Raw genomic sequence first — 15,771 nt, 5'->3', positions numbered from 1 at the left:
AAAAATAAGATTATTTTTCTGGACTCTCAGGAGACAGCACACATTTTCCTAGCTGCACCCTCAGCATAATTCTTATTTAGTGCATATCCAGTATTGCTTCTGCCACCAAAATCTTCACATCAGAACATATCTGGTTATGTTAAAGGCTTACAAGAAGACCACCAGCCTTACAGATACAGTAAATGATGTGTCAGCATCACTGATTTTGACTATTTGTTAGGCAATTTTGTATAAAGGCTTCAGGAAGATCTAGAATTGTATTCCACATCTGTCCATGATCAATGGGGAGACAAATATAAAGCCAAAGACTCTTTTTTTCCCAATCTGAAACTTATGATAAATTTGCAAACACACCAACAATACATTAAGGGAGCCCAACATGGACAGGGGGCCCAATTTTTGCCTGAAATATGTTTTTTCTAATAAACTATATTAATCTAGATATTAAATTACATAGGTATTAGGTTGTCAAATGTTCAAACTCTGCTCTCATTTATTTCAGAAAAAAAAATGGGCATAATACCTTGCTGACACTGTAATTTGTCCTTATAGACCATGATGCACACAAGTATTCAGCAAGAGCCACAGCAGAAACAGATACCAGCAGATGGTATAATCCTGAACAAAATCAATTAAGGACATTTACAATATGTCAAAAGTGCAGCTACAAAAACAAAGTGTAGACCTGTACATCTGTTTCTTAATGAAGCCATGAGTATTTGACAGTTTGCCAACAAACCACAATCTAAACACTACAGCAACACCAATAATAGATAAGGAAATACCGGACATACACAGATTCTTCAACAGTCACCACAAAATACAAAATGTTGAGCAGAAACTGAATAACCAGATACTGGAAGTCCATATGTCATGCATTAACATAGCTAAAATATAAACATATGAGTTTTCAGTATCACATATTTTGTAAGGACGTGGTCTGCTCAAAATTTATAGTAACAGGAGTCACATGGTAACGATAAGTTAAGAAATACTATTCTCCTCCATAACACAGTCCTCTGGTGTATTTAAAAGGCTTCTTGGAACCCTGTCACCTTGATTGAAATAAAAAGCACTCACAATTCCCTAAAAGTTGTTATGACATCTCTGTTGAGAACGTGGGGACAATACAAAAGGCATGATGAGATACACAGCCATACACAGTGATGAGATACACAAGATTTATATAATCTTGTAGATTATATAAAACAAAAAATGGACTTTGGGCATTATTTGTGGAGGGAACAAAAATCTCTGAGGTCCCCATGAAGAAGACAAGAAGTGAAAACATTTCCTAGAGGGAATAAAAATTATTTCTTCTGTGCCACACCTTCATTCAAAGTATTGCAGACTCATTTACAGAAGAAAAGGGTAAAAGCAGTGAACACCTGCTGCTGAGGATGGCACTTAGTGTCCACTGTGACAGCTGTTATCAGTGTTTGCTGCAGATTTCCACCAGTACAAACAGGGATGGGGCCACCCCATCCACAGTCTGCTGCAGAGCAATGAAAGCTCTGGTATTAAAAGAGGTGATGGTATCAACTCCATGTACAATGGCTGTTATTTAGGTCCTAGGGAACTCATAACAAGTTTCACCTACGTTAGCTGCCAAGTGAATAAGATATTCAGAAATATTTACATTAAGTGTTAACAAGGGCTGTGGGATGGGTTTCTTTAAGGACCCTGGAAAAATACAGCCTCAGCAGTGAAAAACATACTTACACTGTACATCAGAGCAATGCATCATTCATTTTTATTGAGGCCCAGACGACAGTCTCATTAGACCAGAGATGGATTAAAGACAAATGATCTGGTGAATAATGTCACTATGGGCCATGTAGCACTTCATCCCAGCAATACCACTGAAAACAGATGACTGGGTAGGGATTGTAAGCATAAAAATTTTAAGGCTTTAGAATGGCATTCCTGGGAGGAAAAAAAAAAAACCAACAAAAAAACCCAAAAAAACCTGGCATATTTACATTTAATATGCGTCATAAATTGATTTTAGTCATGTTACCTGTCAAACCACTGAACAAACTGAATAATTACTTAAGCAGCATTGATAGAGATGTGACAGATTATTCAAGTATTGTGATTCTTTGTTCCCATATATCACATTAAGAAATGATGATTGGTTCCATTTACAGCTCTTAAGTTGAATTCAGTAACCACTGGCAAACAAATTCAACCTGGCATCTACTAATTTTTTATTGTTCTCAAGCAGAAATTGTTCCTGGCAAAGTTGCTCTTGCAAACCATTTCAGTGTAGTGGCTGATGATTTTTTAACAATGCAACACAGAGGGGAAAAAAAAATGCAACTGACTTCTCCACTGATTTATAGCATCTATGGAATGAAAAGAAATAAAACTTCTTGTATTCTGTACTTCTCCTCTGCCCCCGCCTCCTTTTTAGAGAACTATTTTTAACCCGTATAATTTCATTAAATAAATTCACAGCACATCCCTGCAAACAACTGAGCTGGCAGAAGATGGGAACTGTCCTGTGGGATGTGTTCAGCCCCTTCCTCTCCTATTGTGGAGTTGTAAGCTGTTCCTTCACAGCCTTATAACTTTATAATGATGTCTGAAACCTGAGCGTAAGGAGCATAAAACGCTGCCATTTCAGCCTGCTGCTGAGTAGTAGGGGCTTCTCTTGACTCACACAGGAAAACCTCCAAGCTGTGGAAATCAAAGGCAGAATTTCACAGCAACGTTGAGATGCTGCAAATTATTTAAGAGAAAATAAGAGAGAACCAGATGTGTTTTGTGTGCTACCCTCTGACTTCAGGAAGATCTACCGTGACCACAAAGCCAAAACACAAGGAGACCTCTAAGTACACATTTTACAGGCACCCTCCAAAGCCAAAACTGCAGGGTTTAGACAGAGATAGAAAGCAGGGATTTGCTGTAGCAGAGGTAACAGAGAGATGGAGGACAGGACAAGAAGGAAGAACCATTGTGATTTTAACTTGTTATTTGTCTAGGTTCATCCCTATTAGCTAATTGAGCACAGGGGCACCATACAGCTTCTGTCTTCACCTAAATGTAACCCAAATATGAAGAAAAAATCAAACTACAGAATAAATTAACAACAACATTCACAATGCTCTCATACAGGTTTTGCCAAATGGCACAAGTCAGTACCTATGTGTTCTTTAATGAGGCCAAACAATGTGCTGTTTGGCAAAGAAACAGTGCTATTTATTGCTGTATATGTCTCACTATATAAACAGTATTTTTAATGTGTGAATATACATACATTTATATACATCTTACATGTATTTTATATACATACACACACACACATAGACACTGTATCTACTTACATGCATTTAGAGGCCTTCTCCACCTTCCTCACAACCACATGGCAATGCAAGACAAAGATGTCACCACACCACACAATCTCCAGGGCAAACACTGGCACTGAAGCTGCCAGTCATTTTAGTGGTCATTGAAAATGATGAAACTGTACTGGTGCAGTACAAGCTGTCCTGTCCAAAAGATCCATGTCCAGGAATTTCTCCAGCTCATGAATAAGGAGGGGGACTTAAAAGTCTCTAGAGTCAATTAAGCTGCAGCTGAATCCCATTGCTCTGCTTTGCCCAGACCTCTCCTTTCATCTTTCCCCCAGTGCCACTCCCCTCACCTGCAGAACCTGCCTGTTCTCAGCTTTAGTGCCTGTTATGTTCCCTTCCAACAGTAGCAAAAGAGCACACATTTGCTTTCTGGGCACAAATCATCTCAGCTGTTACTCAAGAATCCTTCAATCACTTCCATACTTTTCCACTGAAAACACAAGATTCATCAGAGACACTTGTTCAATGGACTTGACTACAAAGCTCTGCAAGATTTTATTTTTTTTAGGATCTCTCTCTTAAGAGCATAAAATTTATGTTTATGATATAAATTACATGGCTATGGACAGCAAAATTAGCCATCAAAATTACTCCAGATACACCTTAGCATGACCAAGAGGAGAAGTTTCCCTGCAGCCTGCAGTACCTCTATGCCCTGTGTCTATGTGCTTTAGAGAACCAATATTTTTCAGCTCATTTCTTGGTACATTCTCCCCTGACATCTAAATATATAGCCTCCTCTTTCCTAAGAGGCATAAGTCAAACCTGTGACAGGAGACATTTCCCTTCCTTCTAAATTATCCCTCTTGTGCTCCAGTGCCTGGGTCATTAGGCCAAAAGGAGTCACACTGTTTTTCTGCTCCATTAATGTTTTTATCTAAGCACCTTCTCATGGTGCTTCAAGCAACTTGGCTAACAAGCTGTGTGTTGTTTGTCCCCCTCTTCTCTCCCTAGAAGAGGTAAGAGTGTTGTGCTGTTTCATGGTGCTTTTTTTACATTTGAGAGCATTTTATTTTGGGAGGGAGAGCTTGTTTGCTTTGCAATATTCAGGTTGCTATGTAATTATGCTAGAGAAGGTGTCTCAAAACACCATGGCTTGCACCCAGAAAAGGAGGTGGTGTTTTTGTGATGCTCATCATCAGCCCATGGAAAAGCTTAACAGTGTCAGATTTTCCCATAAAAAAAAGTTGAACAAATTAATTACACCCCTGCGGCAAGAAATCCCATTAAAGCAGAGTGTGAGGCTGATGCTGACCCCAGAGCTTTAGATAGTCCTTAAGATATCTCAGGCTGCAGCTACAAAATGTCCCAAAGTAAAAGACAAAGCCTTTGAATTTGTACAGGTGTTATTCAAGAAAACAGCATGGAGAGCACAAATGAAGTTTAATGAGCTCAGTGTCCTGTGCCACTGACAGCACACACCAAGCACTTTGCTCTGCCTAAATTTCCAAAACACCACACACTTCATGGCTGGGCACATCGTGCAGAGCTGCTTACACTGAGAGGCAGGAGAAGACAAGAGTGAACAGTGGGAGGAAATCTCCAAACCAACTCAAAACAACAGTGAAGGATTATCCAGAGATGCTCCAGCAATCTCTCTCAACTATGGTTGAATTTGATTAGCAACCTGTGCCTTCTCCAGAGGAGTTTTCCATGTGGCTGCAAATCTTTTAAGTGCTCTCCTCTCCTTTCAGCTCTCTTTTGTGTTTTTTGGATTTTCTGTGTAATTTTAGGTTTTTTCACAGTTTTTCATCCAATAGTTTCCATCATTTCTGCCCTTGCCCATCACAGTGGGGCAGTAGGGTCATAGTTGGTGAGTTTGTATGGAAAACATGCCTAGTTGAAGCTTGGTCCTTTGAATTATTTAAGCAGAGCTTAGGAGGATGGGATCCTGCTGGGAGCAATCCCACATCGCCCCAAGAACTGCCTGGACTGTTCCAGCTCTTTATAGCTCTGGGCAGACCTGGATTCCTCTGAGCAGCTGAAACAACACAGCAATAAAGCGCCCACGCTGTTACCAACAGCACAGAGACAGTGCTTTGCATCTTCAAACCTTAACTAGTAAAAACGATTTATACATGATGACCCTGGGTGAATCACATACAAATAAATGTATTTTGAGGACATTGGTGCTGACACAGTGCCTGCTACTAGAAGCAGGACAGTCCCCTGCATAAGGCTGGAGTTAAGATGCAGGCTCAGCTCTGGGTTTACAAGTGATACACGTGCTTGTCTTTAACAAAACAGTGTTAGCATTTTTGTCTTATTTATTTAGATTGTAAGTTCTCCTGGGTACGAACAGTCTTTTACTCTGGTGTTTGCAGTAGTCCTCACACAACAGTGCCTGATCTCTTCTGAGGCCAGTAAAAGGCACAGTAAAAAAACCCAGGTATTTTAGACCATCCACACTTCCCTTGCCAATCTCCAACCCTCACACACGCAACAGCCTCTCAACCTTTGCAAATCTCTACATTTACATCTACATTTACAGCAGGAGTGGCCGTGCTGGCTTATTCTGTACTGCAACAGAAGCACATCCATTTCTGTGAGCAGTGCTGCAGCTGGTGGAGAGGGGCAGCCACATTTCCCAGGTGCCATGGGGCGTCAGGCAGGTTTTAACCACCCAGCTCACATAAAAACAGCAATGTCACAGAACAACTCCGCAGCATTGTGGGGTTCTGTCTTCAGGGAGATACCTGTGATATCCCAGAATCTTCCCTTTGGAGCTCCCAGGAAGACCTGCAAACCTTCATATCCCACCACTGATGAGCAGGGATATATTACTCTTTTTGCTCTCTGAACCACCACCCCAGCCCTCAACAAAACAAACAGGGAGGTTCAAGGCTCGCAGAGCTCAGAAATTCCACACATCCTCACCTCACTTCACTCCCACCAGCCATGGATGAATCTCTGGGTCTACTATAGTCTGGCAACTGAGCATGAGATGGAAATCCCAACTTTTAGGTGTTCAGACTTGGAAGAACACATCTTCAAATTCTCAACCTAAATCAGTGGGAGCATGAAGAGCAGGAAAATGAGAAGGATCCTGGAGAAAAAAAAGTGCAAAGGAAAGGATTTAGGGGGAAGATGCCACAATTCTTCACCCTGTCGCTGCTCATGTTCATTTGCATCATTACGTGTACTTCCGTTTTGTTCCTCCTGGAAACTGTAAGAAGATTGAAACTGTTTGGTTTATCTCCAGTTGGGGATATAAGAAAATAAAAACAAAAATAAAAATAATATAATATATGTACCCTCAATACAACTAAGCCAGCATGTTTTATTTCATGTGTTTCTTCTCATTTCACTCTTGAAAAAGGCATTTTAAGAACCAATTTTATGCAGTCCGGTTGTCCAACACTGTTGATATTTTAACAGTGACCCATGATATTGCTCAGGAAAAGATCAAGCAAAATCAGTGAGATATTGTTAGAGAGCACTGTAATCAGCTGTTCTGCACATAGATCAGACCCAAAACAATGCTTCCTAGTAGTTTTTTCTTAGCACATCCAGTGTTTAAAAAATATATAAATAAATAAGGCTTTTTTAACTCAGCCAAGAAATTCTGCTTAAGAGTATTATTTTGATTTAACCTTATACAATCTGTTTGGTGAGTAATTCTGGCATAAAACTCAATATGCAGCTTTCAACATGGAAACATCAGTGAAAGGGCCTTCAAAAGTTTATTAACAATCTGTTATTTATAGCTTTCTTTTTCAAAAGTGATTGGCACAACATTCAGAGGAAAATTATAGGAACCGCCAAGTCAGATAATAAAAAAACATATTGGTGTTAAGATTTGATGGAAAGGTTTTAAGGAACACTATGATTGCTAGAAATGAGACATATTCTGATTGCTAAGCCAGCTATTTGTCATTCAACAACAGCCCAATCACACACATATGTTTGCAAATTATTGTTATTGTTGTTAATTATTATTTACAGAGAAGCACTGAAATGCAAGGTGGTTTGAATTCCAATGAAAATGACAGATCCCTGCCCCAAGGAATTTTTTATCCCTCCTTTCACTCATTACCTGTTTACTAACAGTACCCACTTATCTCCAACTTGTTTTCCTGCTATCTAAAATGACTAGAAAATTAGGTCCTATTAAGTAATCATGAATATAAACTGTGAGTCACCAGTTAAGCGAATACCATTACTGACAATAAATTCAGAATCCTATTATAAATGACTGCTATTGTCAAGCAAACCAAAACAATACTACTTTATTCAATATTAATTGCATCCTTGGATGCTTGAAAGGATTAAGTAACCCCAACTAATATTCTGCACGTAGTCAAGAGAGCCGTGTATGAAGGACAACAAAAATAATTGAGGTCAGTAACCAAGGTGGAGAGAAAAAGAGGCAAGAAGGAAGGAAAACATACATAGAGAGATATTTCAGCTCCTATGTGAAAGCAGATGGAGGGTGAAGGAAGCAGACAGGCTGCTCCAGATGGCGGGAGCGGCGGCAGAGAAGGCTCTCACACCCACTGTGTTGTGGCTGTGATGGGAACAAGAGACTTTTGGTTAAAGGATTACTGTAGGGCTCCAAAGAGTTGGGTTCAGCTCCATCCACCACCTCTCCACCCTCTGGGTTTTGCTTGTTGGGAGCTTTTGGGGTGTCAACTACCCCCGTGGCAGCCAAAAAACACCAACGTTTTTATGCATGCTTTGCCCTACACAAAGAGAACTTGTAGAATAGATATTTGTTATGTTGTTGAAGTCCTGAGGACTGAGATTAAGTGTTGGCTGAGGCAAGGATCACATTTTCCTAAGCAAAAAATAGCGGGAGAAAATGCAAACTGTCAATTCCAACCCAAAAATCTTACTGTCACCTTGCTGGTCAAGCACCCTCCTTGGCTGCACAGGCATACAGGTGAGCAGGTATCCTCTGGCAGCAGGGAGCTCAGACAGGACCAAGATGTACTTGAAAGAGCATATCCACAGAAAAAGAGACAAGGCAGGGAAAAAATGAGGCAAGGCATCAAAACTAGTAGACAAACTGGCTAACAAAGGAAGCATGAGCACATATGTGAGCTGACAGTACAGCAACTGTGTGTCTCCAGAATTATGGTTTCACCTGAAAGCTTTTGATTATTGAGTATTTTGAAATCTCAATTTCAGATGATGAAAGAAAATTGGCCTTTAGGCTACACTGTTGCCCCAAACAAGCACTTTCCAAAATGCACCTGTGAACCACAGCTGCAGAGCTGTCAAAAATCCCTTCTCACCAATGGCTGCCAATTTTTTTCCCAATCCTCACTATCAGCCTTTAAATCCATTGGCCATCTTACTTTTCTTTCTTTCCTACTTCAATCCCAGCTGAACCCTCAAACCAGTTATTTTCTATAACTGTTCAAGGAAGAACAACAATTTACATCAAAATTACTAACTCATTATTTTTAAGCCTTCAAGAACAAACTGGAGAGAAACCTATGCCAGGTGATAGCAAACGGGGTTACTTGGTTTAAAACAAAATACATCACCTTAAAGGGAGTCCTAACAAATTTTCTAAATAAAATACACAAACTAAAACATCTGAGTTGTTTCACACCACTAAGTTAAACATTAATATTTGGACCTCAGCTTTCACTCCTCCCACAGATGCGAGAGAGGTGTTACAAGCACCTTTTAGCACAAATTATCCCTGACTCCACATGGATTTGACAGTGAGATTTCCCAGAGTTATGGATTTTAAGGTCAGAAATGACCATGAACTATCTTCCTTTGTAAACATGGACAAGAGGCACTTTCCTGCTGCTTGAAGCCTGACAGCTTTCAGAGCTCCCAGAAAACTATCCCAGAGAAGAAGACTTTATGCCTTTATGGTTTGCTCCAGTGGCTCATCAACCTTGCTCCTGAAAACCTGCACCTCAACTTCAGCCCTTTGGGATACTACATTTTCTTTTTAATTTAATTAATTTTAATTAAAAAAAAAAAAAAAAAAAAAAGGGAAAATACTGAACTGGAGTAAATATGAAACAATCTGACCAAGCCTCACTGAGATGTCATCAAAGACAGGCAGCAATTGCTAGTAATGTCAGCAGAAACTCAAAAATCAGACAAACCCCTCAATCATCATAGGGGCACTGAGCCAAGGAAAACACAAATATCAACATCTTTCTTTATGTCTCGAGAACTTTGAAAATCAGAAGGGAAAAACCAAGTAACTTGCACGATGCCTCAAGTTAAATGGCCAAACAGGGAAGATCTGTTGTGTGAATCCAACACGAGTGCTTTTGGCACCCAGCTGATGAAAAGGCAGGATCTTTGACCAGAGACAACCAGATCTTGAGCCCTCTGGAACCTCCCAGCACCTCCCCTCTAGAGAGGGGCCTCTGCCAGGACCTGTCCTGACCACCAGAACCTTCTCACTGGGGGCAGCCAAGGCTGGCCCAAGGCACAGCCCCCACGAGGGTCTGACCACCCAAACAGAGAGAGAGCAGGAGGTGGATCAGCTCATGGAGAGCCAGCGTGAGGCTGCACGGAGGGAAAGGCACCGTGAAGGACGTGAGAGGACAGAGACGCAGCAGACGGCACGTAAGGGTTTGTGACGATGCGTGTGTTTGTGTGCACGTGGGTGTGTGAGAAAGAAAAGAGATGTGAGAGGAGGACGAGCAGTGACTTCATTTCACAGCATGAACGAGCACGTACTGCTGTGTGGAAGAGCCATGGAGAGTGCCAGGAGCCCATCAAATGGCGTAAGAGTATGGAAGTGACACAGACAAACCAAAAATTACCGCAGAGCCCCTGAGAAAAACAGAACCGCCCATATGTTTTCTCTATACTGTATTTTAGGAAAGTACTGGAAACTTACTTGAAGCGTATTTGTCTTCCCACCCAGCTCTCACTATGTTATGGTTATATCCATGCAACTCCCTCTGTTATCCTTACTAAGCTTTAAGGAATCTACCACATCATTTTTAAGGACAGCACGGGTATTTTCATAGTTACTAAGTTTGAGCCTTTCTGAATACTAGGACTTCATCATAACTCTGATGCCAATTAGGCTTAATTACAGATATATTAGAAATGTTGGGTTGATCTAATTAGGCAGATCAAGTGATGGAACCTTCCTCTTTCACTACTGGATGACATGTTTCTTATTATTTCTCTGATGTCAAAATCTAAGGTTTAAAAGGCCTTAGACATAATATACTTTAAATGTGGAGGGAAAAAGTGATATTTCTGTGATCACTCATCAGATTCCTGCTATTGTGAACCTTCCCATCTCTCAAGGGCTGGGACAGAAATCCCCCTCTCCAGGCAGGCCCTCAGTTCCCCTCTCAATTTGTCTTCCAGGGGGAACTGAGTGGAGCTACAACAGGTGAATTTATGGAAATTTAAAGACAGAAGACTCAGATCCTCGTCCTTCCTCAAGCACACCTGACTTGGAAGGGTCTCTAAATTACATTAGCTGAGGATCTGGCCCATTGCTATGATTTTATTTTATCTTTGATTTATTTTGCTTATTTTTGCCTAGCTACTTTTTCAGGATCTGTAATTTCACTGTCAGTGGCTTAGCAGCAAACAGGTCCATTTTCCAAGAAGGTGCACTCAATGAACCCATGCATATGGAGTGTGGTTCACTGTATTATTGTAATATAATAACATATAAACCTTACCAAGAATCATGTATTAAAAATATATTAATATTGATTAGTATTATCAAAATCTTTTGTTGACATTCTGATACCAGAGAGGTTGCAAAAGAAGATTGCACATGCTTTAACATCTGCATAAACACAGAACAGGGTAAATACAGGTTTGGGTACATCTGGGCCAATCACTGCATTGCTGGAACTTCTTTAGAAAAACATTATTGTCCAACAGCACAGAGCAGAGCAAACAACACAGACCTCAGCCACCAAAGGAAACAATTCTTTGGGTGGAAAAGGGCTGCTTTCTTACATCTGGACATGACATCCAATTCAATTTCAGCATCAATGTGGCTGGACATGATTTACAGGGATGTGTAAATAATTTATTCCAGCTCTGGAAGGGAGAGCTGGGTACTCATTAGTGGTTCCTTGAAGCCCAAATGATGTAATGATTAACTGACTTAGGATCTTTTTAATAATTCCAGCAAATTTCAACTCTCCCATGTTAAAGATCCATGGAAGAGCTTTTATTCAGATGAAAGGCTCTTTTCTGAGAACAAATCATTACTAAGGTGTACACATAGATTTAACATTCACAAATCAATGCACTTGAAATAAAATATGCTTTTAAAGTTTCTTTTTCACTTTCTTCCCTGATTTGGGGGTTTAGTGTTTTCCTTTCTCTAGCCAATTTTACCACAGGCAGTTAAGACAGCTGCATGAAAAAGGGCTGTTTTTCTGTTAAAAGTGCTTTTAGCACTTTGGCATCCTGAAATGGAATTGCAGAGAAATGTAAAATACAGCTACTACAATCCAGTACATTTCATGTGACATGCCAAGTTTTTCACTCCATGCTAGAGAAAAATCTATTAGCCAGTGAGATCAAGTGCTGGCTGTCCAACATGGTTCAGCATTACAGTGCAGGAGGGATCAAAGCAGATTTTAACCCTGTTCCTAAATAAAGCCAGAGGAAAACATTTTGGTACAAATACTTTAAAGCTATTTATACTCATATAGCTTAATTCCTATCTAAATACTTTATCAATAATTGAGAAAGTTTCCCATCATTTAGGCTCCTGGACCCTGTGTATCCGCTGCTCAAGTCAGTGAACCACCCTTCCCTGCCTTCAGTGGAAATGGCACAGGCACTTTAATGATTTGCACAGCAATGGCCTAAATTCTTTAGAAGTTTCACATCCTGGTAAGTCACACCAGACCTGGTAGGGACTGCAGGTGCTGTGCTGGTGGGTGGCCAAGGACAGAACCAAAACTCAGATTCAAATCTTCTAATTATCAGCCTGCCCTTGGAAGCTAAGGAATGCACAACCAGAAGGCAGCCCACGTGTAGGCTGTTAAACACACATATATTCATAATTAAATGCAGCTAAGTCTGAAAAAGAAAATAGTTCTATTTTCTTTTTATGGGCCCAGGTTTGTAATCCAATTATTTTAATTTTCTAATATTTTCTAAATTGACTGTTAAGTCAAGTTTAAAAACTTCACAGCTTCCACTCCCATTAGAAAGGACTTACCAAACTGTGAGGCTCAGACAATGGTTAACAGTTTGAGACACTAATTGGCCATATTTAATGAATTTAATTTGCAACAGCCATGCTAATATGCATAACTATTAACTTTGACCAGCTTTACCTTCCTTGGGACCTACACCAGCTCCCACTAACTACAGTGGGATCCGGATCAAGGCCACAGCATTAATTCTTCCTGAACCTCTTCAGCAGCCCAAATTAACCCTCGCAGGTGGCTTCAACGCCACAACCACAGAGATGACAGAGAGCTGTACAATGGGAACCCCACTGAATTGTCCTGCTGCTCCAGCAAACCTCAGAGCATTGAAACTTTCCTCCCCAACACCCCTTTGCTCAGGAAGGGAGCTGGACACCTACGGTGACAAAGCAGAGCATGTCTCTCCCAGCCTGAAATTCCCACAGCAAAAACTCAATGAAGGTGACAAGAATACATCACAACACTTGGCTCTTCGCTGCATTTTGCTTCATCAGACACCTGGACAGACATTAATTTGATTTACTAAGTCTGCTTTCCTGAGGGCTGTGCTATCAAGCCCATCTCGGCGGAGCTGCTGACCCACCTCCATGTTAAACCACCAGCCTGGTTCCTACTCACAGCCTGTTTATAGGAAACCAGCGAGCCCACGAACCAGAAATACTCTGTTTGTAGGGAGCCCTCCCTTGGAAGCAGAAAGAAACTCAAATATTACAGTCAAAACTTGTTCAACTGTGTTTTGGAAGTGGCACGGAGCGTAGGAAAAGCACTACTCGGGATTAACAACGCTTCGTTTTGAGACACGCTTGAAGTTTCAATGAAAGCGGTGGGGACACAGCTACGAGGAGCACTCGCAACACAACCCAACTCTAATTACAATGTGTACACACAGCAGCCCGTGCGCTGGCTCCTTCAGCACTCCCGGCTCCCTACCTTTATAATATCCTGAGTGCGAAAATTAGTTTTAACAAAAATAAAACTCTTTACTCAGCCAAAAAGACACCAGCCTGTACCCCGCTCCCTTGCACCATCTGTGCGTGTTTTTCCTCAGCCTTAAAAAAAAAAAACAAAAAAAAAACAACTCTAACGTTTTACTAATCTTTATGCCCCGCCACTATAAATAAAACAAATAAAGCCCAACAACAGTTAAGCATCGTAGCTAAAACACATCCAATCCACTCCGATTATTTCTGCTCGTCTGTCCACGAATAGCTGCAGCCATCGGCTTTAGGGGAAGCGTGCAAGTCAGACCGCATTTATTTACAGTTGCACTATCGAGAAAAAAACCTTCCCCTGTCTCCTCGTTCTATGAATATTTTAAAACACTTGGGGTTTTTCCTTTTTATCGTTTCTTGGGGGGGTATGGGGGGAGGGTAAGGGGTGATGCCCCACAATTCTGTTTTTCTCCGTGTTCCCAGGTCACTCCGACTTCTTGCTCGGATGGATGCGCGGGGCGCGGAGCAGCACCCGCGGGTGCGCAAATGCCCGCGCAGGGACCCGCACCCACCCGCGGGGAGACCGCGCATCCCCGGGGGAAGGGACAGCACCCGCCCCCGGCCCCGCAGCCAAATCCCGCCACCTACGTCCCCAGCGTCTCCTTGAACTCGAAGATCTTCTTGATGTCCTCCGCCTGCTTCTTCCAGGAGCCGCCGCCGTCCCCGTTCTCCCGGGCCATGGCCGCGCAGCCCCGCGGATGCCGCGCCGCCGGCTCCGAGCCCTCGGGCGGCTTTTGCTTTCTTTTCTGCCGCGGCGGCAGCAGCTGCTGCTGTTTCTTCTTCTTCTTCTTTTTCCTCCTCCTCCGCCTCCTTCTTCTCCCCTTCCTCCTCCTCCTCCTCACACTTCCTGCCCGCCGCCGCTTTTATTTCCTCCGCGCTCCGGCGGGCTCCGCGAGTGTCACTTTTCCTGGGCTATTTCCTCCCAACTTTCTCTTCCCCCCTTCCCTCCCCTCCTCTCCCCTCCTCTGCGCCCCCCCCGCGGAGCCGCTGGCGGGGCTGCCCCGTCTCTCCGTCCTCCTGCGCCCCGCGCAGCAGCTGCGCGCACCCGCGTCCTGGGGTCACTTTGCTCCCTGACTGACCCACCCCGCCGAAAAGTCCCTCTTTTTTTCTTTTTTTGTTTGTTTGTTTTTCTTTTCTTTTCTTTTTTTTCTTTCTTTCTTTCTTTTTTTTTTTCTTTCTTTTTTTTTTTTTTTTTTGGAGGGAGGTCACTGTTTGTCTTCCCCCACCCCCGTGCGGGGCCCCATGGGATGCTCAGCCTGCCGGGCGCGGTGCGGTGCGGAGCGGCCCCGCGGGCGCAGCGGCTGTGCGTGGTTGTTATGGCAATGGGAGGAGGAGGAGGAAGATGAGAAAGCGGAGGAGGAGGAGGAAGAAGGAGGAGGCAGCCCCGCCGCTGCTCTGCTGCCTGGCGCTGCCCCTCCTGACTGAATGAAGATAATTCGCATTGCACCAAAACCACGCACGTCAAACGGGAGGGGAGGGAAAGCGGCGAGGGGAAAAAAAAAATAAAAAAGAAAAGCCAGGAAGAAAAAAAAAAAATTTAAAAAGGGAAAATTAAAAAGGCACACCAGGAGCGGCCGTGCTGCCTGGACGAGCTCTGCGCCAGGATGCGCCGGGATGCGCGGAGGCGGCGGTGCCCACCTGCCTCGCACACGCACACACAGCCCTGGGATCTAAAAACTCATCCCTCAGCGTGGACCACCCTCACCCAGCACAGCCCGCGGAGCAAGGGCCAGGCTGAGAGGGGACAGGCAGCCCGGGGCCGGTGATGGGCACCGCACAGCCCCGGCCCGGGGTCCGGCCCTGGCACCGCGCCCACCCCGCCGGCACCGCCGTCCGAGCCCGGCACGGCATCGGCCTCTCACACTGTCGCACACGCCTGGCTGGGATTATTATTGCTAAAAGCAGCTTTTTCTCAGCGACACTGAGACCTCTAGCGTCGTCACATCGGGCATGGGCTGAGCTCTGATGCGGGGCGACAGGCAGGATTCGTCAGACATCAGAGAAAATGATAGTCTACACTGACGGAGACATGCTTATATTTAAGATCTTTGGGATTCAGTTTTAGAATATGTAAACTAAATTGCACTAAAAAAAGTGCAATTCTTTTGGGACACCCAAGTTAGGTGACCAAATCAGAGGCTTTGCTGTTGGCAGTACAGGCACTCTGGTGCCTCAGGAGCAGCCCCAAACCTGACCAACTGCAAACCTGATCATCAAATCAGGACCTGAAAACAAATCCAAATACAAGCAGCTAAATAACATTTACTTTTAAACAAATGTGACTGTATG

General features: G+C 43.0%; 1 protein-coding gene across 1 annotated transcript in view; it reads right to left on the bottom strand.

The window, feature by feature from the left end:
- Positions 1-14,398, bottom strand: part of LOC131572913 (calcium/calmodulin-dependent protein kinase type 1D) — a 210,314-nt gene extending 195,916 nt beyond the window's left edge. The window contains exon 1 of the mRNA XM_058826346.1: positions 14,071-14,398. Coding sequence (XP_058682329.1) covers positions 14,071-14,162 — 92 coding nt within the window. The 5' untranslated portion in view covers positions 14,163-14,398. The remainder of the gene's footprint in view (positions 1-14,070) is intronic.
- Between the last annotated feature and the right edge of the window lie 1,373 nt (positions 14,399-15,771).

The sequence above is a fragment of the Poecile atricapillus genome, chromosome Z, assembly GCF_030490865.1.
Source record: "Poecile atricapillus isolate bPoeAtr1 chromosome Z, bPoeAtr1.hap1, whole genome shotgun sequence".
In the NCBI taxonomy this organism is placed as follows: Eukaryota; Metazoa; Chordata; class Aves; order Passeriformes; family Paridae; genus Poecile; species Poecile atricapillus.
The sequence above is the reverse complement of the archived record's forward strand: the minus strand, read 5'-3'. Positions and strand labels throughout refer to the sequence as shown.